Here is a 24,487-nt window from a genome sequence, read left to right as displayed (position 1 = left end):
TAGATGGAAGGTCTGTTTTCTCCAACCCTATAACTATTAGGTTTTTGAGGGTTTCAACATTCTTATGGTGTATTTTGCATTCCGACTTCATTTTTATTGTAGATTCATGCCCAAGTTTTCAACAGTTTCCACCAGGTTTGATTGTCCAATTTGAGGAGACAACTTTGGTCTCATTTTCACAGCACCCACAGCTCAAAATAAAGTCAAAAGAAGCTGCGGAAGCTGACATAAGTGGAGTCAGTCTAGATTTATACTGATGTAGCAAAGATCAGAATCTGACCCCTGGTATTCAAGTAATCTTTATTAATTAAGTGCCTGATTCAACTCTTCAGCATCCTTGACAAATAAAATTACAGTTAACATTTCAAGGTTACATAACACCCTCAGGAGTTTAACCATGTTAACAAGATGGATACAGCTGAACAGGGACAAAAGTAAACCTCCACAAGGTAAGGCAGCATTAATCATATTAATAATGAACATGATATTAATAACATACTGAATAACTAATATCATCCTGCAAAAAGAGAGAGAACTTGATCTTCTCCATCAGGAAAATATAAAGGGGAAGCAAAGGGACAGGGTGAGGATCTTGCAAGGGTGGGGAGATATCCAATACTTCTCAAGAGTTAAAATAATTTTTCAGGCTTAAAAACACCCTGGAAGTGTCAATTGCAGAAATGATGGTGTTGGCTTATTCTGAGCAAGGACGTGAAACAAAGAATGAATTTACAGTAGTCTTGTCACCTTGTAAATATGTAAAAAATGTAATTAGCAGAAAAGAGCTGGTTGGTTAGCAAGCAATGTGTGATAGCTTGCAGCTTTGACCTAGCATGTAGTGCAGTGCTTGAACAGCTCATGATCTAGATGGGGATTGGTTACAAAAATCAGTTGACAATCATCAAGTGTGTGATACGATGTATTAACCAATAAAAATATAAAGTGTAAAATTTGTGTAAGCTGATTAATGATTATGTAGGTTGGTGATATGCCCTATGTCCACCTATGCTTGAGCCTGATCAGCTCAAGTGTAGTTTGACTGCATGCCAATAAAGAAACCTCAGAGTCCAGAGTTGAATTGATTTCTTGGATTCCAGAGACCTGGATAAAGTGTTCCCCCAGAACTGGATGAGGTGCATTTGATAAGCCAACTCGAAAAGGTCTCGGAGGGAATCCCAACAGATGGCAGAAACCAAAGTTTTAGAGAGAGAGGGTAAATATCTGTGTTCAATATCTTTTGAATATTTTTTTTCTAACCTCAGGCTTATGAAAATAACAAATTATAATACAAATTGCAATGATATTATAACTTTCAGGCTTACAGATCCTAAAGTATTTTACCAGCTATATACAGAAATAACTGTGTGAGCTTTGGCAATGGCTTAAAAATGGCTCAGTACTTTATATATATATAAAATCTTGGAAGTTGAGTTTTACTGTGAAAATGAGTTGAAAAACAAGCAACATTGTAATATTATTTCATTGCCCACTGGAGGTCAGTTTTTTCAATCCAAGGGAATATAGTTTTCCACTATAAACCAAATATTCCTGTCTACATAAATTTTATTAAGCCCTGTAAAAATGCACATAGTATTCATAAATACACATAACGCATTGATGAATAGCAGTTTTGTATACATCAATGCAGCCTTTTCCTTTAAAAAAAAAAAAAGAGAGAGAGAAAAAGAAAAAGAAAAAAAAATGGAGAATTATTATTTATTAGTAACTTTCCTGGTTCCCTTGACCTTTTAATATATGAATAAAATGTATCATCACATATTGTCTTTACAAAAATCCTTATGTATATAAAAGTTGTTTAAAAATAGAAGCAAAAAGAACATGATGAACATATTATAGAAGACACATGCATCATCGATAAGCTGTAACAAAAAAACAGAATCAAAGACTATGCAGAGACTAACTTTATTGTTTTTCAAATTACTGCATGTAGTGTACCAATTTGGAGCCCTGGGAATGAAAACCCGCATTTACAGTAGATAAAACCGTACACTCTACACAGCATGTTTTGTGTATATGATTTATAGCCAGAGCTGTGATGATCACTGTAGTTAAGATTGAAAAGCAAATTATAAGCCCCTTTTGTCCCTTTTTCAGCTGTTCGTAACTCTTCTGGACAAAATTCCTTTTGGATTACAGTTTCTCATGATTAATCTCTTCCTTCATGAATTGTTTTGGCTTGTTTGTGTAGAATATAGTCAGGCTGTTTTGAGTTCTGTATTTGTTTTTGGGTGCAGAGTATTGCTAAAAATCAGGTCACATATGTTGGTGCCTAACTTTAGACAACCAAATCTGAAAATCTTGGCCCAAGTTATCTAATAGGCCAATGCCTAATTCACAGTACCCTTCAGTCAACTTGCTTTACCTCTCTCTGTTTGCCCATCAATAACACAAGGATAATATTGACTAAGCTCACAGGGATACCCAGCACGTGGCCCACTGCCTTCATTTATGCAGATTTGAAAAATGTGCCTATCTTCTAGGTGTATGAAAAATACAGTAATTACAAATATTAAAAAAAATTAATTAGTCTCTTAATTCTTCCATCAAAACTGTCCAGGCCAGTCATGAGAATCTTTCAGTTTACTGTCACTTTAATTTGTTGACTTGGGAAGATGTGTAAGAAATATAGTTCAATTCATAACCAACAAATATACAAATCAGTTATCAGAGCATTAATTCTACATCAGTGTGAGCATCAGCTGTATCAGTTTTCTGCAAATAAATTTTGACAGGCAGCGGGAAGAATAGTAAGGCAGATGCATCCATCTGGATGTCACACTGTGCAGGCTTCACAGATTCCATATAGCATGTAATTTGTTGCACAAGCTTTGGGAGATGATAGATAAGCGGTAACAAGCTTATCACTCACTATTGGGTTTGTACTGATTGTAGTCTAGAGTTGTCATTAGAGAACTAAATGCAGAAATCCAGTTACTAGGTTTGGGAGCATAGTCGTCTTTATCAGGTGTAGACACAGGAGAACTAGATTCGAATCCTGGGTCTAGCACAGATGTGATGTGTGGCCTGTAAATCTACAGTGAATGCAATGGGAGTTCCTCAACCAACAGTCAGAGGGAATGGCTGAACTAGCCGTGAAACTGCAGCAGCAAAGGTTGGCAGCATGAGTTAGGTGCTTTGTACATACTGAAAGTCCCAGCTGTGCTTATACTTGAGCAGCTAGACCAAGCTGCCACTTGTGCTGCCATAGCTTCACTGCTATTTTTATCTAGTTAGCATGATCAAAGCTACGTAGTGTAGGGTTACATGTGCTGAAACCTCACTCCCCAGTTGTGGTGTACTCTTACAGTACTCTTAAAGGCTTTTGTATTACAGAAGCACATGGAGGTCCCAACTGAAATCAGAGCCCTATTATATCAGATACTGTACATACATGTAATAAGAGAGAGTCTCTGCTACAAATAATTTATGATCAAAATCAAAAAAGAAGATGAACGATGGGAGAAAGGGTATTAATATCTCCATTTTACAGATAGGGAACAGATCCACTAGAGCTAATAAATGATTTGTCTAAGGTTACACAAAGTCCATGTCAGCACCAGCAATCCAGATCTCCTGAGTCCGAGTCTTGTGCATTAATCACAAACCATCCCTCATACCTGTGGCATTGCAAGAAACAAAGTAATACTTTGCTGCTGTATTTACCCTCCCCTATTTGAGCAGCCCAAGCTGTCCTCATGCACAGTTGATGCAGGAAACTCACCAGAAAGTCTGCCACTTACTGGCTCTCCTGCAGCCATCTGACCCCTGTGAGCCAGAGCCCACAGTTTGAGACTGTGTGGCCAAGATAATTGACTACAGTTCCCTTTCAACCCAAATGCTTTGGTGCTGCAATGCCAGCCATATTAAACAATGGTATTTCACTGTACAGATGTATTTGGGCTTTGAAGTCAGTCTCTGCTGGCCATCACAGAAAACAGAGCCTGGGGAATTGTAAGCTCTTCAAGTCATGGGCCATCTTTTACTCTTTGTACAGCACATAGAACAGTAGTGCCCTGACCCTGAGAGGAGCTGTCTTGGTCCCTCCCAAGCCACAGTCATCGAGTTAGTGGTTTGTTAAATTAACAAAATATGGTGTTAGTGACAGTATATCCAGCATATTGTGTTTTCAGGATGTATATACAGGACAAACTTCATGATATTAGGTTTTAAAAATTCAGGTAGGTTTGTTTATCATATACATTTTAAGAAATGACTGACCAGAAGTCAAATTCATAGAATTTGAAAATATTTCTTTTAAAGACCATGCTTGAATGTCTGTGGTACACAATAGTAAGTAGCTTATACTGTAGTTATAGTACACTGAGCAACAGTGATAGGTTAAGTGCATTGTAACAAATTGAAAAGAGGGAGGTGTGCCAAATACCAAACTTTTTGGCAGGGTTTCAAATACAGCTGCATTTGATGACACAACCGGCTTCTGTCAATCGATGTGCAGTGTAATTTTCTGATTGATTTTCTTGTGAAAAAAACACAGTGAAGTTTCCGAAAGGTGGGAGCCTAATATTTATGTGCAGGAAAATGCTACTTTCCTATAGCAATCATACTGGGCTATATTAGGAGTTTGTGCCAACAATATCTAACAAATAGAATGTGAGTGTTGGTCTCAAAGTAAAATTTAAAATACATGGTTTTTTTTAACTTTTATTAGATATGTTTATCTACTTATTACCAAAATGTACATACTTTGTAAATTCACTTTATAGCCTCAAATGGCTCCTGCCTCTGAATAGGGAAACATAATCTTACTAATATTAAACTTATTCTCTGAGACCAGCATTGTTGATTTTTGTGGCTCTAGTCAAAATTGATATATCATCTGGTCTGCTGTAGGTTTTCTCTGTTTATTGAATAACTACAAGGAGTGAAAAACCTGCTCCTTAGAAGTAATAATATCCCTAGCTTATATCTTAAAACATTTTCATCTCTGGAGCAACAATGCAGAATATTGCTGTTTTGCCAGACACCTTTACATCTGCTAGAGCACATCACATTTTCTTACCTCCTTTCTCCCACCTAGAAATACAGTGTATTGTTTTTGTTTTCATTATAAGGGTAAAAATAACAGTTTATTGAATCTACATCAGGCAAATTTTAATACAATTGATAACAAGTTGTCTAGAGTTTTTATTTAAAAAAAAGTCATAATGATCTTTGTTCGAGTTAGTCAGCAGAGTTATTCTGTGTGGCTTTGGCACAGAATAAATAGTTCACCTTAATAGTCTATCTTGGAAATGATGTTATGGCAGCTCGATCTTAAATCATTCTGTTTCTGAAGAAAACACAGTAAATAAGTTTGCTGCTGACTGATGTGATCTTTTATTTGAGAGCATATTTAAATTTCAAACTTGACATTCTCTGCAAGCCAGACACTCCTCTTTGCTGCATAGTTCAGTGATGGACAAAAAGAAGTAAAAATGGTATAGAGGGCTCAACATTAGCAGAAAGGGGGAAATGACACCTTTCCATCTCGTTGAAGACACACAAGCCCTTCTAGATGATTGCTATGCTTAGGGGTCTCCAAGGGTTTAGTGCAGGTGTTTGGTGAAGTGGGGACAAAAATGGCAGACACATACCAGATGTTGGCATGGTTCCCAGCAGTTTTAGGCACATGGTAAACAGGCACACCATAAGCAGATGAATCAAATAGAATATTGTCTCTCTCTATTAATATTATTCCCTGCCCTGTGGAGAGAGGTCTTGTATTTCCACAATACAGAGAAAATGGCAGCATGAATTTTAAGCATTTATGTGTTCTCAGAGGAAAGGTAGAGGCTGGAGCATGTTAACAATATGAGAGCTCACTGCAACTTTCTGAAATTAAGGGCCAGATTCCCATCTCGTGTATACTCCATTGACACCGTGGTACACACTAGTAGCACAGCTCCATTGATGTCAATGGAGCTATGCTGATTTACATCAGCTCAAGATCTAGCCCTTGATCTTTGCTGAGAGATGACCTTCTTTTATGTATGAAGTATGGGTATGAGGAGTAGTGAAGAATTGTTCTACTGCAAAATGGCACAGACCAGAAGCACATTTATTTCAAAATATAATAAATTTCAAAGATTTCTGTGTGGTTTCAACTTCTCTTTGATGATAGTGGGCATGTGGAATATTTGGAACATTTGACCATATTCAGATCTGCCTATTTGGATGACATGCAGCATAGGACATGAAAGCATGAAAGGAATTAGTTAGTTATCTGATTTGCAGTACCACTGATGATTGGTGGTGAAAAATCATGGAGAATTGGGAAGTATAGGAATGATAAAAAAAAGCAAGCAGTAGTGCTTGAGGTGGGGGGAGGAGGGAAATAAAAGTGACGGTGACAGTCAGCATCCTGTAAGTCTAATTTGTTTCTCTAAACAAATGGAAGAAATATTTACAGAAAAAATAACTAAATATCTAGAGGATAATGGAACCATGAGATATAAGCAGAATGGATTTATTAACAATAAATCTTTCCAGACAAACCTGATTGCTTTTTTTGATAGAATTACAAAATTAATGGATGAAGGGAGTACGGTAGATGCAGTATATATGGATTTTACTAAAACACTTGATGCTATCTCATCAAATCATACTTGGAAACTTAATTAAAATCTCCTTGGATAGGAATAATGAAATGTGGACTGAAAATTGGCCAAAGAACCATAAACAAAGGGTTATGATAAGCAACAATGATATCAAGTTGGAAGGTAAATGTCTTTGGGGCTACAGCTGGTTGAAAATGTTTTAACAGTTTTCTGCTGGAAAATACCATTCTGTCAAAATTAAAATGCTTAATGGGAACTTGTCAGTTTCAATAAGTCAAAGTCAAAATGACTTCTTGTTTCATTTCAATTGTTTGAACAACACTTGATCCCTTGAATGTTCGTGGAAAGCAAACACAAAAGTATCAAAGCAAATTAATTAAACATTGAGTTAATTTTTATGGAAAATACTTTGCTTCTTTTGCCTTGTCCTTGGTTTCAAATAAACAAAAAATTATCAGAATTATCAGATTCTCTTACTGTATGTGGAAAGTTTAAAAGTGGCAAGTGTAGTTTGTCTGAGAGACAACTGAGGACTTGATAACCTCCTTCAATTATCTGCAGAATCTTAACTGTAAGGAGGGAAAGGAATTATGTGGGGCTAAATCCTGGTGTTATTGAAGTAATTTGCAAAACTCTCTTTTAATATAATAATAGCTCAGATGAGAGCTAGTATGAGAATGTCTACTTGAGCTAGGAATCACATCCCTAGCTCATAGTGTAGACATACACAAAGAGTTACTGCATCATTAGGATTGTCATAATTCATGCTCCCAGCACAGGTTTAGTGGCAGAGAGCCAAAAAAACCCCACCTTACAATGGGGGCTCCTTAAGGGACTTGGAGCATATTTACATAAGCTGCCCATTGTTTCAAGCAGTACTGCTTCTGCCTGCTGTGCAATGACTAAGTTTGATTTTTCCCTGCCCTTGAGCATGAGGTGGACTTTCTTATGATATGCTAGTCCAGTGTGAAGTCAATATAAGCAGCCTTCTGGAGCTTCTGTACCTGACAAGGTAAAAGCCTGACTTTCCATTGAATTCAATGGCAAAACTCTCAGTGACTTCACTGGAGCCAGAATTTTATCCAGAGTCTTATATGGGCTGGATAGGGGCAATGTGTGATTACATACCATTCCCGCTCTGTATGGCGAGTCTGAATTACTTTGGGGTGAATAAGTATAAAGCGTTAAATCAGAAGACAAGGGGAAACACTGTTTCCCCCTTTTTTCATGATATAGTTAATGAATCTGTAGTCACAGATATTAGGATTACGATATATTTATGATTTTGATTGTGTGATTTTTTCCATCTTTCAGTCAGTCATAGTATAATATGTAGTGATTTTTGTTCTTAAGAGCAAACCACTTTGTACAAAACAATACAAAAATTTTATTATTGTTTACTATTGTTTATTCAGGTTTCAGAGTAGCAGCCGTGTTAGTCTGTATCTGCAAAAAGAAAAGGAGGACTTGTGGCACTTTAGAGACTAACGAATTTATTTGAGCACAAGCTTTCGTGAGCTACAGCTCACTTCATCGAATGCATCCGATGAAGTGAGCTGTAGCTCACGAAAGCTAATGCTCAAATAAATTGGTTAGTCTCTAAGGTGCCACAAGTACTCCTTTTCTTTTTATTGTTTATTCAGTACATGTTTCATTGTTCTGCTTAAACTATTGATTTCTTTATTACATTTTATATAGTTGATAGCACATAAAACAGCAAGAACGGCATTATTCTAATTAAAATCATACCCACCATGTCCACTCTGTTTTTGTTTTATTTTGTTTTTTATAGATTAGCTATTGCAAAGAGAACAACTTGAAAATATGTGTTTTACACTTGTAGTTTAATTACGTATTAGTTAGAGGGTGAGTCAAGGGTGGGGGGTGATGGGATTGCAGTCTCAGAGCTTGGTGTTTAAAAAAGCTGAACTGGGAACAGTTCAAGAGCTCTCAAATCAGCAATTTAAGTGAACGTAAAACTTGAAAACTGCCAGCTACCCACCAAGCCTTGCTGAGCTTGGTGACCACACTGGTGAAGGAAGTAGCATTGACTTTAAAGTTCAGTCATCCACAAACTAATGTGGCAGATGAACATCACAGAACAGTGTCATGTTTCTTTTCCTGCTCATCCATTGTAGACATGCATGCACAGTCACAGGCTCATTTTGTTGTTTGTGTGTGTGTGTGTGTGTGACTTTTGCACACTCTCACACTGTAAGATTGCTTCACATTGACTGGCATATATTTTGAACAGATAGCTCTTTCTGCTCCTTTTTGAACCATTTCTAGCATGGAGAAATTGGTGGCTCATTGAATTATAAAGTGACAAAAAAGCAGGAAATATAGAAGTTTGGTTTTAAATCAGTGGTGCGTATGAAACAGCAGATTCAAGTGCACATAAGGAGCTTCATTTCAGGTAGCAAATATAAAACAAATATGTATTAATGCATCATTTTGTTCACAGAGACTGAACATTGAAGAATATTGTTTTTTAGTTCCTTTGTTTTCTAAAAATCAATCAGATTTAAGGAGCGGGTTATACCTATGGGTAATACTGCACTATTCTATTCTGTTTGTGTGTTTATACTACCCACATCACCTTAGTATCTGAATGCCTCCAGCAGAGCATGAAGTGATATGACTAATATCTGTCATGTATGATTAATTCTCTCTCTTCTTCTCCTGAAGAAGTTACCGAACTCAGGGAAAGCAGGCATTTATTGGCGGGTATATTAGGAGCGGATCCATGCTGTTTGAGAAACCTTCATGCTTGTGTGTGGAAAGGAAGATGATAGTTCTTCACAATGCTTGGTGCATAGTTCTTCTGTGAGCTATAGGCATTCAGGATGGATGAAATAGTTCACCCCCTGCTTAGCTTCTTGGAGCAAAATTTAACAGCATCAACAGAGGCTGATTGGAAGGTTTTCCTGACCTGTATTACAGCCTCACCATAGGCTTGGATAAATTCTTGGTACTTCCATCTGCCTGTTTTCTACCAGCCTTTGTTTTCTACCATTGGCTTAGGAGTCTGTCTCTTCATGTGGCATGGGGTGTCACAAAAGAACAAGGAGATCTCTGTGGACAAAGGGGAGGGAGGGATGGACTCTCTGGGGGCCAGTGTGTCAATGTTTAAGGCTAGTATACAATGATGAAGATTCACCAGATCCTTGACTCCTTGTCTCGTAGGGTGGAGTGCTGCTGTTAATCTAGTCACATTCAATAGAAACTGGCAAGCTGTAGTGTAAAAGTGTAGTTTTACTTGTTTGTACAGACTGAAGTTGTGCTATCTTAGCATGAGTCATAGACATTTCTACCCATTTTGCTAAAAAGAAATGTAATAGATTTCTTAGTGTTAGTCAAAATGAATGATGAAGTGCAAAATTCACCTTTGGTATAGCTCCATTGACAGGAATCACAATTACCCAGCAGAAAAGTTGTAAAGCAATAAAATAGTTGATCTCTGAAGGAACACAACTATTTTCTCTAGTACTTGATTGTTTTTAAATACCTTTGGCTGTGAAACCCCCTTAAACTCTTACAAAATATGTTCTTGTCCTGTGATTTTTATCCTTTTCCACATGCGAAACAGTCATATTTTTCTGTTCCTAGTGGAACACAAGCCTATATAGTTCCTTGTGGTTTATTTCCTTATTCCTTATTTATGCTTTATCATCATTATGGAAGATGTCATGAATTTGCCCAATTCAAGGGAAATGTTTGTTGTGACTGAAGAGCCAACAGAGGAAGCACATGACCATAAAATATTCTGTGTCAAATATGATGTTAAAATGTGTTGGTACCTGAATTCCAGATAAATGAGAATCTTTCTGGCTCTCGAGGTCATTCTCAAACCAAATTATAAGAATGTTTATCAGCATCCTTGGGCCCAGAGGAAGCACAGAGACATCTACAGGAAAGCCAGACATTCCTTTCTGGCCTTTTGCATAGTGAGATGAGTATGGCCATGGTAACATGTGCTTGAATGATTCTTAGCTGCTGTTATGGTCCATAGTAGCTGCTGCCCACTGGCACAGATTGAGTCAGCTTTCAGGCTGATCAAATTTATGCCTGGACATCAGTGACCCCCCACAAATTGGGGAAGGGGGCAAAAACTTACTTGAAGATACTTTTGCACCTCCCATCTCCCATCCAGACTCACATTGTGCAGTCCTTGGCTGTATCAGGGAATTGAGGCTTGCAGCTTTAAAAGCTGTGAAGATTTCCCCACCAGACATGTGATCATGATGGATCCTATATTGAACATAGTTTTCTTAACTTTCCTGTAGACTATGAAATGAAACTGGAAACACGTAGGACCATGTAGCAGAGTGGAAATGATGCTAAGATGATTTATTTTAATTTGAAGGAAAATCTCATTGGTTTTTTATTGTATTTTTTTTATTGCTTTACGAAAAGATCTATAATTTTTGCACTTAACCTTTTTGAATGTTTCTTTACATGTGATGGTATATTAATGCAGAGCAAGTGAATGTAATATACTTGAAAAGTGGTTACATTACCCACATAGGCAGTTCAATGTGCGTGGCAAACAAAAAGTCAATTATTTTTAAAAACAGTATATAATTACACTTATTAGTTGTCAAACACGACTGCAAAGGAATCCTGACTTCAAACCAACAAGGGAAAACAACTTTTTAAAGTGAGCCCTTTTTTAGAATTAATGAAGTATCTACTAATTTTTATGATGCTACCTATACCTAAGAACATAAGAATGGTGATAGTGAGTCAGACCAATGGTTCATCAGGCCCAGTACCCTGTTTTCTGGCAGTGGCTTGGGCCAAATGCTTCAGATGGAATGAACAAAACAGGGCAATCCATCCCCCATTGTCCAGTCCCAGTTTCTGGCAGTCAGAGGTTTACGGACACTCAGTGTATAATGTTGCTTCCCTGACCATCTTGGCTAATAGCCATGGATGGACCTATCCTCCATGAACTTATATAATTCTTTTTTTATCCCAAAAAGAAAAGAGTACTTGTGGCACCTTAGAGACTAACAAATTTATTTGAGCATAAGCTTTCGTGAGCTACAGCTCACTTCATTGGATGCATTCAGTGGAAAAACCCAGTTATACTATTGGCCTTTACAATTTCCACTGACAACAAGTTCCGCAGGTTATGCAACATGTGAAGAAGTACTTCCTGTTGTTTGTTTTAAATCTGCTGCCTATTAATTTAATTGGGTGACCCCTGGCTTTTTTATTATGTCAAGGGGTAAATAACACTTCCTTATGCACTGTCTTCTCATGATTCATTATTTTGTAGACTGCTATCATATCCCCTATTAGTCATCTCTTTTTCTGAGATGAACAGTTCCAGTTTTTTTAATCTCTCCTCATATGGAAGCTGTTTCATATGTTAAACATTTCTGTTGCCCGTCTCTGTACTTTTTCCAGTTGAAATATATCTTTTTTGAGATTGGGCAACCATAACTGCTTGCAGTATTCAAGGTATGGGCATACTGTGGATTTATATAGTGGCATTATGATATTTTCTGTTTTATTATCTATCTCTTTCCTAATGGTTCCTAACATTCTGTTAGCTTTTTTGACTCTAGCTGCACATTGAGCAGATGTGTTTAAAGAACTATCCATGATGTTTTCATAGAACCTTTTTAGCAATTGTGTATTATGTACACAATATTTTAGCTAAATGGAAGCCCTGTATAGTACACTGAGGATGAGACTGGAATGCAGGAATTGCAACTCCAGTTATGACATTAACTCTTAGCATTGTCGCCAACTCCTGTGATTTGCAGGTCTTGTGATTTTGAGTGTTTTTCTTAATGTCTCAGCTTTCATTTTGTAAAATATTAAGTTTCTAGATCTCATTGTGGAAGGAAGCTTGAAAACATGATCCTTAAAAACTCAGAAACCCAAAGGCAAATGAAAAGAACCCAACAATTATTATGTTTAAAAAATCATGATTTTTAAACCAATCTCATTATTCTGGAAGCCTTACTGATGATTTTTGAATGCTTAGACTGACAAGGCTGTTTATGTGACCTTGGACAAATTAATTAACTTTTGTTTATTTTTTTCTAATTGTAAAATTAGGATAATAATAGCCGGTGGCAATAGAACATGATTAATTTACTCATCTTCTATAGAAATAATATCCCAGGAAGTTGGTAAATGAAGATGAAATTAATATTTTTAATCATTTGCAATATGTAAAGCACTGTGTAAATGTTAAACATTACTATATATCGGGGTGGCCAACCTGAGCCTGAGAAGGAGCCAGAATTTACCAATGTACATTGCCAAAGAGCCACAGTAATACGTCAGCAGCCCCAATCCACTCCCCCCTGCTCCCAGCGCCCCCCACCCACTGGCAGCCCCACTGATCAGCACCTCCTGCTCCCTCCCTGCACCTTGCACTCAGCTATTTCATGGCAAGCAGGAGGCTCGGGGGAGGGGGCGGGAAGGGGTGGAGTGGGGGCAGAGCCAGGGGTTGAGCAGTGAGCACCCCTCCGGCACGTTGGAAAGTTGGTGCCTGTAGCTCCAGCCCCAGAGTCGATGCCTGTACAAGGAGCTGCATATTAACGTCTGAATAGCCACATGTGGCTCCGGAGCCACAGGTTGGCCACCCCTGCTATATACTAAAGGGTCATATTTATTACGGGTATTTAAAGCATTGCATAGGCCACATTTCATAGCCCAGGCCCTGGCCCCAGTAGCCAGGGTGGACGTTGGACAGATGCATATGAAACAAAGCCATTTTGTGGAGATAACTGCAGCCTAATGGGTGAAATAGCTGATGTGGGGAGCTTTTGTGACGTCTAAAGGCTGGGGATGGGAGGATCCATGCTGTTGCAGATCCCGCAGCTCCATCTGTCCCCATGCCTAGCCTCCACTTACCACTTTTGTGTGCTGCCATGCACAGCAGGAGCGGGTGTGCCCCTTCTTCTCTCACATCCAACCACACCTCTTGGGCAGTCAAACCTCTGGAGAACCACCCATGGAAGAGGGGGCTGCATTTGCCCTATGCCAAATAGTAAAATAAACAAACTATACTGGTATAAGGCACCTTTATACTGATATAACCATGTCTGCACTAGGAATTACTGGTGTAACTATTCTGGTAAAAATTAGTGCTTCCCCACACTGAAGTAGTTATATTAATACAAAAACTGTGTGTAGACAGAACTTAGTCCACTGTGTCTGTCAAACAGACTACTCCACCTATTCACACCATGCCAGATCAAGAGTAATGTTGTTTAATGTTTAGGAATCTGCAAGCAGAAAAAAATGGGATGGCAACATAAACAGAAGCCTCTAAGAAATAATAAAACTAAAACCTCATGCAATTTCAAGCTTCCCAATGGCACTGGGGACAAATGTTCTCCCCGGCACTCATTCTAGAGAAAAATCCAGTACTCCGTTGCCAGTGTGCATCGGACCCTAATCAGGAAAGGTTCATAAGATTTCTTCTTGTTTCTACTTACTTTTTCCCCCCCACCCCTTTTCTCCCATAGTCACAGTGTCATTGTTCCAGAATGTTCTTTGCCAAATTAACTTATCAAAGTAAGGCTTCTTGCATGGATTTCTTTCAGTTTAGCAACACAATATTTATTTCTGTGCAATTTATTTTTATGAAAATGAATGCATACTTAAAATACTTTTTTCTTTAAGGTGGCTAATCTTGCTTGTTCACTATCAACTAATGAAGATGGAATTAAAATTGTCCAAATGGCAGCTAATCACATAGAGACTTTGTGCCCACAGGTATGACTTTTTCAATTAATTCCCATCACAAGGCATTGTGTGTAACCCATATCTAGCATAAACTCAATGTATAGGCTCATTCACTCCTAAAAATTCAGGCTAAAACAGTAATTCAAAGGGAAACTATTCCATTATTCTCTTTTTACTGTTTGTAAGAGATTGAAACTAAAGAGTAACTAATAAACTGTATAGACTGACAGCATTAAATAATTTGGAAAAGCATACTTTGCTAGAGATATTGCTAGAAATTAACCAGGTTGGATAAACTATGCCAATCCCAAAGCCTAATTGGGGATTCTCTTTGCCCACTATAACAAATACATATTTTTATTTTTATTTGTAACTTTTATATAATTTGATATTTTTTTATTCTTAATGCACATGGGTTTGGGATCTGCTGATTGTCTCCACCCAAGAATTATTGGGCTTTTCTTTTGGGAGGATAAATGACAAGCAGCAAAATAGCAAGTACATTTTCACCAAGAATATTCATGTAAAGGACCAAACATGCGTTTAGTATATTTGAAGGATTCAGTTTGAGTATATTATCCTGTTGAAGTAAACTGAAAGTAAAATTGAGAAATTATATTTCCTCTATTAAAAGAACTATACAGGTTTCTATGTATAGGATAGAAGTGCATCAGCCTTGAGTCTGTTAATTCAAGGTTAGATCTTTAAAGAATAGTACAGCTGATGCAACACCTTTAAGGTTCTTCTCTTTTAACATGTTTGAAAGATTACTGTAGTTGAAATGGGCCACTAAAGACCAAAGATTAACAGTATTTCCTGTTACAAGATCAAGGGATCTGTTCTTCTCTCAGGTTTCAGAGTAGCAGCTGTGTTAGTCTGTATCCGCAAAAAGAAAAGGAGTACTTGTGGCACCTTAGACTAACAAATTTATTTGAGCATGAGCTTTCGTGAGCTACAGCTGACTTCATCGGATGCATGTAGTGGAAAATACGGTGGGGAGATTTTATATGCACAGAGGACATGAACAATGGGTGTTACCATACACACTGTAACAAGAGGGATCAGGTAAGGTGAGCTATTACCAGCAGGAGAGCTGAGGGGGGGGGGGGGGTGGGGCTTAGTAGTGATAATCAAGGTGGGCCATTTCCAGCAGTTGACAAGAACGTGTGAGGAACAGAAGCAGGCGGGGAATAAACATGGGGAAATAGTTTTACTTTGTGTAATGGCACATCCACTCCCAGTCTTTATTCAAGCCTAAATTAATTGTATCCAGTTTGCAAATTAATTCCAATTCAGCAGTCTCTCATTGGAGTCTGTTTTTGAAGTCTTTTTGTTGAAGAATTGCCACTTTTAGGTCTGTTATTGAGTGACAAAAGAGATCTATCCTTGCAACAAAGCCTGTTGCCAACTGTGCCCACATATCCATTCAGGGGACACCATCATAGGGCCTAATCACATCAGCCACGCTATCAGAGGCTCGTTCACCTGCACATCTACCAATGTGATATATGCCATCATGTGCCAGCAATGCCCCTCTGCCATGTACATTGGCCAAACTGGACAGTCTCTAAGTAAAAGAATAAATGGACACAAATCAGAGATCAAGAATTATAACATTCAAAAACCAGTTGGAGAACACTTCAATCTCTTTGGTCACTTGATGTTTTGAGTATGAATTATTAATGATTGTGGAGCACTTCCAATTAAAACAACAACATAAAATAAAATAAAATAAAACAGATGTACATATGCCCAATACTAATTATTAATAATTTATTAATACTGCAGAATTTATTCTTCTCTTACTAAAGCAACATTCCTAGTGAAAGCAATGAATATTTTACCTGAGTAAGGACTAAGAGCAGCACAATTAGGTCCATGGGCTTTAATAATGGCCCAGATCATTTGTTATCAGAAAAAACCCTCCGAAGGGGGAAAGAATGCTCTGAGAATCCCTGCAGCCTCCATGGAACCTGGAGGGAGGAGATCTGCATGCAGCATGTCCCCTATATGCTCGAATCCCTGTGGGGGACAAAATTAGCTGTGGATTGTTTTTACCATTATGCCATGTAGGCATTTCTTTGTGTAAACTAAATTGTTTGATGGGAACCATGGTAGTTTAATTGAAATCTGAAAAGGTTGAATTAAAAAAATCCTTGGGGCCCCAGAATGCTGCAGGTTTGAACAGGAACATTATACTGTGGAAAAATAGATATAGAATTTTCCACCCTCAGAGGAAAAATATTCATATCATTAGAATTCATAGATATAGACTCATATTACATAGGCTGTCCTGCACTGCAGCTACAATGAGTAGGAGTGATTCTGAACTGTGGTAGCAATGCGGTTACTCAAATGGAGACTATAAGCATATGTCTTGATATTGCTCACATATAAAAAATACATTGTGGATCTACACCAGAACAGATAGATAGCATTGCTGTTTACATAATTACAGTAGTTCCTGAATTATGTGCCTTCCATACACTTAATGTGGGGGATCTCTTTGAAGAACGTTTAATGTAGATAAATGTCATCACTAAGATAGCAAATAATTAAATAGTAGCTGCAAATAAAAAAGAGATACTTTTCTTGTTACTAGTTGTTTTGTTTTGTACTAAATAATTCTTTTACAGACGCTTTGCAGGCTCAGTAAAAATCCAATATTGATGAAGCTTCTACATAGCAATCACATGTAACTTTTCTTGTATATAGTGAAAAACATGACATTGGCACACGTGGGAAATACTCCCCTTTTATGTTGCAGAGATAGAAATTTGGCAGAAAATTTCCTAATCCATTTCCTAATCCATCTATTTTACACTGTGTGTAATTCTCACTACAAAGGTTCTTGGGTTTCTCTACAGGTGTTGCTCTAGGACAGACTGGGACCCTCTTACAGATGGCAACTAAACTATTCAGAAATGGGGGAAATGTAGAAGTTAAAAGATTGGGATTTCCCAGAGAAAACAGTACTATATGCAGTACTAAGCTGTTGGAGTGGGTGGGGTTGAAAAGGTTGGGTTCCTTTGCTTCTAGGTTCTTGAGGTTTCTTATTGCTCTCCCCTTCCCTGCCCCTGCCCCTGCCCCGCGGGTAGATGAAACAAGGGATCTGGTCTGCATAATTGTCCATTAAGAGGAGTTGGACAGGAAAAATCACGAGAATTTAGGAGAACAAAGAACCAGCCTGTCTTCCATGGGAGAGTCAAATCCTCTTCTCTAAGGCCTTTGTGATTCTTCCGTCTTTTCTTCTTGTTGCTCTCAGGGTTTGTCTACACTGCAATTAAAAACCCACAGCTGGCCCATGCCAGCTGACTCAGGCTAAAGGGCTGTTCACCTGTGGTGTAGATGTTCAGGCTTGGACTCTAGGATCCAACTTGGGCTGCAGCTGGAGCCAGAATGTCTACACCACAATTAAACAGCCCCTTAGCCCAAGCTCTGTGATCCCAAGTCAGCAGGCATGGGTTAGCTATGGGTGTCTAACTGTAGTGTAGACATACCCTCAGCGGTCTGATCTACTGATAGAGCCCAAGAGCAGGGCTGCTGGCTCCAACTAAATCCCCATTCTTTCCCTTCTGACTCCTGCTTCCTCATCCATATTCTCAGTCTCTGCCCATGTGCAAAAAGTGAAAAACTGGAAGAAAGTTTGAATTCATATTTTTTCCTAACATTTTGGTTTTCATGGCAATATGGTTAATATAGTTATGACTTTTACCATGGTTGATGCTCTGTTAAACATCCCCATCAGAGCACAGCTTCTTAATTCCAACGCCCCAATCTGGAGTAGAGAGAGACTTGACATTTTGTTCACTTGCGTGTAAATATAGCTTCTGTAAATTTATTCTTTTAGTCAGTTTATCCTTTCTCTGGATATGTGGTGATAAATTGAGAAAAGCTGTATTAGGAGGATATATAAGGAGTTCACCTCTTTTGAGTGTGAAGTTATCTTTAACAGTTTAAATACTAATAATTAAATAATAATCATGGAACACCTTCCTGGTAAAACAAAAACAAGTTTATATCCCTTGACTTGCCAGAAATGTATATAAGCTATTACTACCAGTCCATTCTTTCTTTGACTTGAACCCAATGACAGGATATTTCTAGAACAAGTTTATGAACTAATGCAGAAAGTTTGCAGAAAACACATTTACAGCAAAACAAAATTTCCTTTTCCAGAGATTGGTCTTATCTGTGTAATATAGATAACATGGAAAGAAAAATGATTATTTTAGAAAAAGTGAAAAACAATATTAAATGGGGCAGGACACAAAAACTGCTATTTGTATTCATGCCTGATTTTGGGTCAGAGCCAGTGTTCACGTTAAAATATGAATATTGGCTCTAAAGGCTGAGCATATTGAGAACAGTTTATCATTCCAAGAGAAATATTGTTTGTTTGTATTGGGCTGCACTGGGCAATTCTGTGCATGCAAAAATTAGAGCCAGGGACAATTATGTAAGAGATGAATGGTGAAATCCTAGTTTTCTATGAAGGACCTATGCAAGGGTGAACGTGTGGAGCAGGATTATACATATTTGTTACAAGAGCCCCCTTGCCCAAAGAGGCCTGAATGGATTGAGGGAAGAGAGACTTATGGGGCAGGATATGCTGCAGGGGTTACCTTACTGCTCACTTTTGAAAAAGAACAACTGCACACCCGACTAAGCACATGCACACACACAACCAGCAAACATGCTGCAGATTTCAGTGTACGGGGTAGCTGGCTGAGAACCAAGATATGTGCCCTAGCTGCCACTGATGCTATGTTACCTGATATGGAAGCTGGCTTCCTCTTAGTCTCCTGACACTCTCCTGAGCCCTAGCTAGGGATTCTACTGCTTGTGAGAAGCATTCAGACCTCCTGTCATAAATATAAAGGGAAGGGTAAACCCCTTTGAAATCCCTCCTGGCCAGGGGAAAGCTCCTCTCACCTGTAAAGGGTTAAGAAGCTAAAGGTAACCTTGCTGGCACCTGACCAAAATGACCAATGAGGAGACAAGATACTTTCAAAAGCTGGGAGGAGGGAGAGAAACAAAGGGTCTCTGTCTGTCTGTAGTCGTCTTGGCCAGGGACAGAACAGGAATGGAGTCTTAGAACTTTTAGTAAGTAATCTAGCTAGGTATGTGTTAGATTATGATTTCTTTAAATGGCTGAGAAAAGAATTGTGCTGAATAGAATAACTATTTCTGTCTGTGTATCTTTTTTGTAACTTAAGGTTTTGCCTAGAGGGGTTCTCTATGTTTTGAATCTAATTACCCTGTAAGATATCTACCATCCTGATTTTACAGGGGGGATTTCTTTATTTCTATTTACTTCTATTTTTTATTAAAAGTCTTCTTGTAAAACACTGAATGCTTTTTCATTGTTCTCAGATCCAAGGGTTTGGGTCTGTGGTCACCTATGCAAATTGGTGAGGCTTTTTATCCAACATTTCCCAGGAAAGGGGGGGTGCAAGTGTTGGGAGGATTGTTCATTGTTCTTAAGATCCAAGGGTCTGGGTCTGTAGTCACCTAGGCAAATTGGTGAGGCTTTTTACCAAACCTTGTCCAGGAAGTGGGGTGCAAGGTTTTGGGAAGTATTTTGGGGGGAAGGACGCGTCCAAACAGCTCTTCCCCAGTAACCAGTATTAGTTTGGTGGTGGTAGCGGCCAGTCCAAGGATAACGGGGGTAATATTTTGTACCTTGGGGAAGTTTTGACCTAAGCTGGTAAAGATAAGCTTAGGAGGTTTTTCATGCAGGTCCCCACATCTGTACCCTAGAGTTCAGAGTGGGGGAGGAACCGTGACACCTCCATTCTCCTTTCTAACATCACAGCCACATATTACAGGCTGGGCTTTGCCTCTAGGTATTTATAAAGCAAAGGATAAATGGGGATTTTCAAAGGCACAAATTATGGTTAGGCACTTAGGTCCCATTGACTTTCAATTATTCCTATTACTGTCAATGGTAGTTACACAAGTAACTGATATTTGTGAAATCACCCCTGAGGTCTATGGATTTATTAATTTGTTTGGTTGGGTGTAGTTGGAGTGGTCAGCAGGCTTAGGATGAGCTAAGGAAAGAGAATGATTTATTCCCTTTGCCTTAGAAGCTGTTGTGGTCAAATGTGATACTTTTCTTGAAAATACAGAAGGCATAGAGCACTTGATACAGACACAGCGGCGAAATGAGGACAGACACATGGATGTATTTAAGCAGCAGGCCACAATTTTATTAAACTTTAACACAGGGAGAGGCCTGCTCCCCACCCATTGTCCATACTTTGCTATACCAGGCATTTAATAATAGGTTCCAATGTGAGTGTAAGAGGGCTCCTCCCCTGTAACCTGTAATTCTGAGTAGACTCTGCTCAGCCTACCCCCCAGAACTCACCTAACTCTAAGTCCTAGCACCCTCCTCCCCAAAAGAGGGACAAAGGGTACAGAAGGGTAGAAACCTTGGCCTGTGAGGGCCACAAAGTCTGATCTCAGGGTATGTCTACACTGCAATGTAAACCTGAGCTCTGATTCAGGCTCAAGCCTAACCCCACTTCTGTCCACATACAAATCACGCTAACCCAAGGCACGCTAACACAGGGTCCCAGGACCATGTGTGGCTGCAGGGTCTGAGCCCAGGTCAGGCATTCTCCCAAGGTTCAAGCCCCATTGCTTTGCAATATAGGTGCAACCCACTTGATTCAGGTCCTGGAAGTCCTCCAAAAAGTATCCCACAATCCCATCTGTCAACTTCCTTTGTCCTCTTTATCCTAAGAATCTTGAACCTACTGTATTGAAAATGAAAGCAACCACCCTTGGTATACTGCAGCAGCTTAGTAAGTCAATATTAACTCATCTGTTGTCTTCTGACCACTGAGCTGCAAACACACCATCAGAGAACCTTCTGTGTTTGCAATGGAAACCGAAGACGATTAATGGGAGTACAGCCTGATTTTGGAAAAGCTCTGGTGCAAGGCCAGCAAAAGTGTGGACTTTAGTAAGAGTATCAGGAATGACCACGCATGCTAGCAAATAGTGAACAAGCTGTCAGCTTTGCAAATTTATTGTGCTCGTGACCAGTGCAGGCAGCAGATTAAGCCACTCAAGAGTGAGTACTGGAGAACCAGGAACCAGAACTGCACCACTGGCAACTTGCAAAAAATCATGCCTGTTTTATGAGGAGTTTGACCAGTGCTGGGCACTGCACCCAGCACGGAGCCAAGGATGACCTGGACAGTTGGGATGGTGCCCTGCTGGCCCAAGAATCTAGCATGGGGGCTTATGACAGCCAGCAGCAGGCACCGAGTGGGGACAGTGAAGTTACTCTGTTGCTGAAACTGGTTCCAGAGCAGTTTTTGTGGCAGGAGCAGCACATTCTGGGTCCATACTCAGAGGAGCTGATGCACCCTCCAAGAAAGAGCCCACTGTGGAGCCTTCAGCAAACAAATACCAGACTGAAGCTGCCCCTAAGTCTGGTAAGTTTCTGGATCCGTATTAATGTTCATTAATACTGTAATGGGAGGGATTTCAGCTCTATGAACCAATGCAAAAGTTATGAGAAGCTCCAGCTAGCAGTGTGTATCTGCTAATGGCAAATTGTATGCCAGTGGCATGGCTCCCTTCCAACTCTCCTCCCCCTTCCCCCTCCCCTGTCCCCGATGTGGAGTTCAAAATGGGGACTGGGACATGCAAACAGTAAAGAACACCTTTAATGTATTTTTTTACTGGAAAGGCAAATATTTTTGCTAGGGCCATTCCTGTTTCTTAAAAATAATAACCTTACATGGGCATGCCTCAGATAGATACTAAGCACATTCCTTCTTAAAACACTGTGGCTTGAAGGCAAAAAACTCCCTGGGCCTATGGGAGGAAAAAGTTTCTTCCTGCCCCCCCCACCCGCCCTCGTCCCCACCCCAATGAGCGATTGGTTAGACCTGCAGCATCTGTCAGGCCAGATTTCCATTCCTAGTTCCAAATCAGTAGGGCGGTGCTGCCAGAACAGAGCTGAGAGGCTCCACATGGCCCCCATTCCAGATTATATCCCTAGATCTGGGGAATAAAACCTAGCACTCCTCTTGGGGAGCCAGTTTTGAATACAGCTGCGGAAATCTGACAAATGAGCACCCTTCCCTCTGAAACTGGCCAAGAATCTATCCGGTATCCCTCTCAGGAAATGTCTCCTAATTAGTTCCTCACTGTCTGCTGGGACTATCCCCTTTCACAACCAGTCCTATCGAGTTTCCCTACCTGTTGAGGCAGGTGGGTGGCATTTCTATGACTATAAACTTAATGGCTTATTTCAGATGGAACCAACAAAGTGAAGGTTTGGGGTGTGTAGAACAGGTTTAATAGAAATCATAATGACTCCCAGCTGAAGTAAAATGCTACATGAAGCACTGAGATCACATTTTGGCTTCACGTTTATGGGGGAAAAGTGTGTTGGGGTTGATTGTCTAATGTGCTGTCAGTGTCTGTAATGTCTTTTTTTGTCTAGTCTCGCAAATACTCCATAGTAGAATGTTCATTGAGTTCAATGGGAATTTTGTACCTGGACTACTTACAGTGTCAGACCTTTTGATTGCATGTTAGGAGGAATTAAATACTGGCAGTATATTTCTATTTGCACTAAGCTTTAAACTATTTTTATTGATACAGTAAAATTGAACAATGTCCGTAAGTGCACCCTTTTTCTCCACAGTCTTCACACTAACCTGCCCCATCTATTGATTTTATTAATATTCAATATATGGATAACTCAGTATATTGAATATAATTTCTGTCTTACTTCTCCATAGCAGCTCTCTCTACTAGATAGACTTTTACAATACATTTCAAGTATGTCCAAGCAGAATTAGATGTGGGCAAAGAGAATCTTATTTAATAAGAGCCACTATGAGTCTTCAGTAAGCCCTTTGACCTAAACACATTTTCAGGTTCAGAACAACTGGGTTAACTATTTTTCCCCTTTTTTTGTGGGCCTCTGCATTTCTTGATTCCAATTCTAGTCATGGCCAGAAGCCTTGAAATCCTGTGAGATAAACTATTCTGGCTTAATTGGAAATGGGAGATACATGAAATCTCTTTGTTAATCCTCTTCCTGTGACATTTCCAACCAAGGCTCAGAAAAAGGTTTGGATAAGCATCCAAAGTTTTCAGAGATTATCTGAATCGACTCAGAAACCTGTACATCCATCAGAAGGAGAAGTAAGAAAGGCAGATGGGAGGTGTTTGGATCATGGCAGCTTGATCAATAGAGGGGAAAGATGGGTCCTGGCTAGAGCTGGGCAATTTTTTTTTTTGGCAGATTTTTTGTGTGTGAAAAAAATTTGACAACACTGAAATATTTCAGAAAGTGTGCGAACAAGTGCAAACAGTGAAACCATGTACACGAGAGAAACCCCCTATTGTGGCACGTCACCTTTCCATCCTTCTCCTTTCTCTTCTCTCCCCAATTACCAGGTTCTTGGCACTTTAGAAGGAGGGTGGAGGCATCCACAGAGGAGAGGGGTCAATATGTAGGGCTGCAGGGGGTGAGGTTGTCTCCCCACTCCTGGAGCACAATTACATTTGCTACCCAGCCATGGAGTCTTCCAAGCTGCTTCTGGACTGCAGCACAGGGTAGCATACAGAGGAGTCAGGCCGTGTGAGTGATGCAGCAGGAGCTGCTATCTTGTGGTCATTCGTGATATGAGCTGCTCAAACAGCTGTTTCTGCTGAGCTCAGTCCTCCTCCCTTAGCTCCCATTCATGTTTCAGAAACTGCAAAGCAAGTGCCTACTCCTGTGCTGAAACCCTGTGGTCAAGCTGTGCAGCCAGTTTGAGCCTTTCCTCCTACTTCGGGATACCTTTCCTCTAGCCACAAGTCCTTCTGTCTTTGTTACTCGAATCTGCTTGTTGGCGCTCTCCAGAAACTGAGCTATAAGTTAATCAGGGAAATGCTTCCTCTTTGAACAGTCCATGGAGGTATTTTGGCCTAAGCTCCTGCTGCAGTGTGAGCAAGCTGAGGAGGTACTGCAGCTGGTAGAGGTTGAGGGGCCTGGAACAGGACAAGACACAGAGGGTTATTGTTTCAAATAGTTCAGTGCAGGAACACAGAAAAAATCCGTGTGGAATTCAGAGGACATAAAATGACAGTTTTACAAACTGAACTGAAATGAATGGTAGAGGGTTGCTTCGGACCACAGAAGATTCTTGGACAGAGCCTCGTTAATCACA

At 39.5% G+C, this 24,487-nt stretch overlaps 1 protein-coding gene across 1 annotated transcript in view; it reads left to right on the top strand.

Moving 5' to 3' along the window:
• The window catches only part of CTNNA3 (catenin alpha 3), a 928,894-nt gene that overhangs the window by 598,093 nt on the left and 306,314 nt on the right, over positions 1–24,487 (top strand). The window contains exon 9 of the mRNA XM_073353443.1: positions 14,232–14,324. Coding sequence (XP_073209544.1) covers positions 14,232–14,324 — 93 coding nt within the window. The remainder of the gene's footprint in view (positions 1–14,231; positions 14,325–24,487) is intronic.

This window comes from Lepidochelys kempii, chromosome 7, assembly GCF_965140265.1.
Source record: "Lepidochelys kempii isolate rLepKem1 chromosome 7, rLepKem1.hap2, whole genome shotgun sequence".
NCBI lineage: Eukaryota > Metazoa > Chordata > Testudines > Cheloniidae > Lepidochelys > Lepidochelys kempii.
Note: the sequence above shows the minus strand (reverse complement) of the source record. Positions and strands in the feature narration are given on the sequence as shown.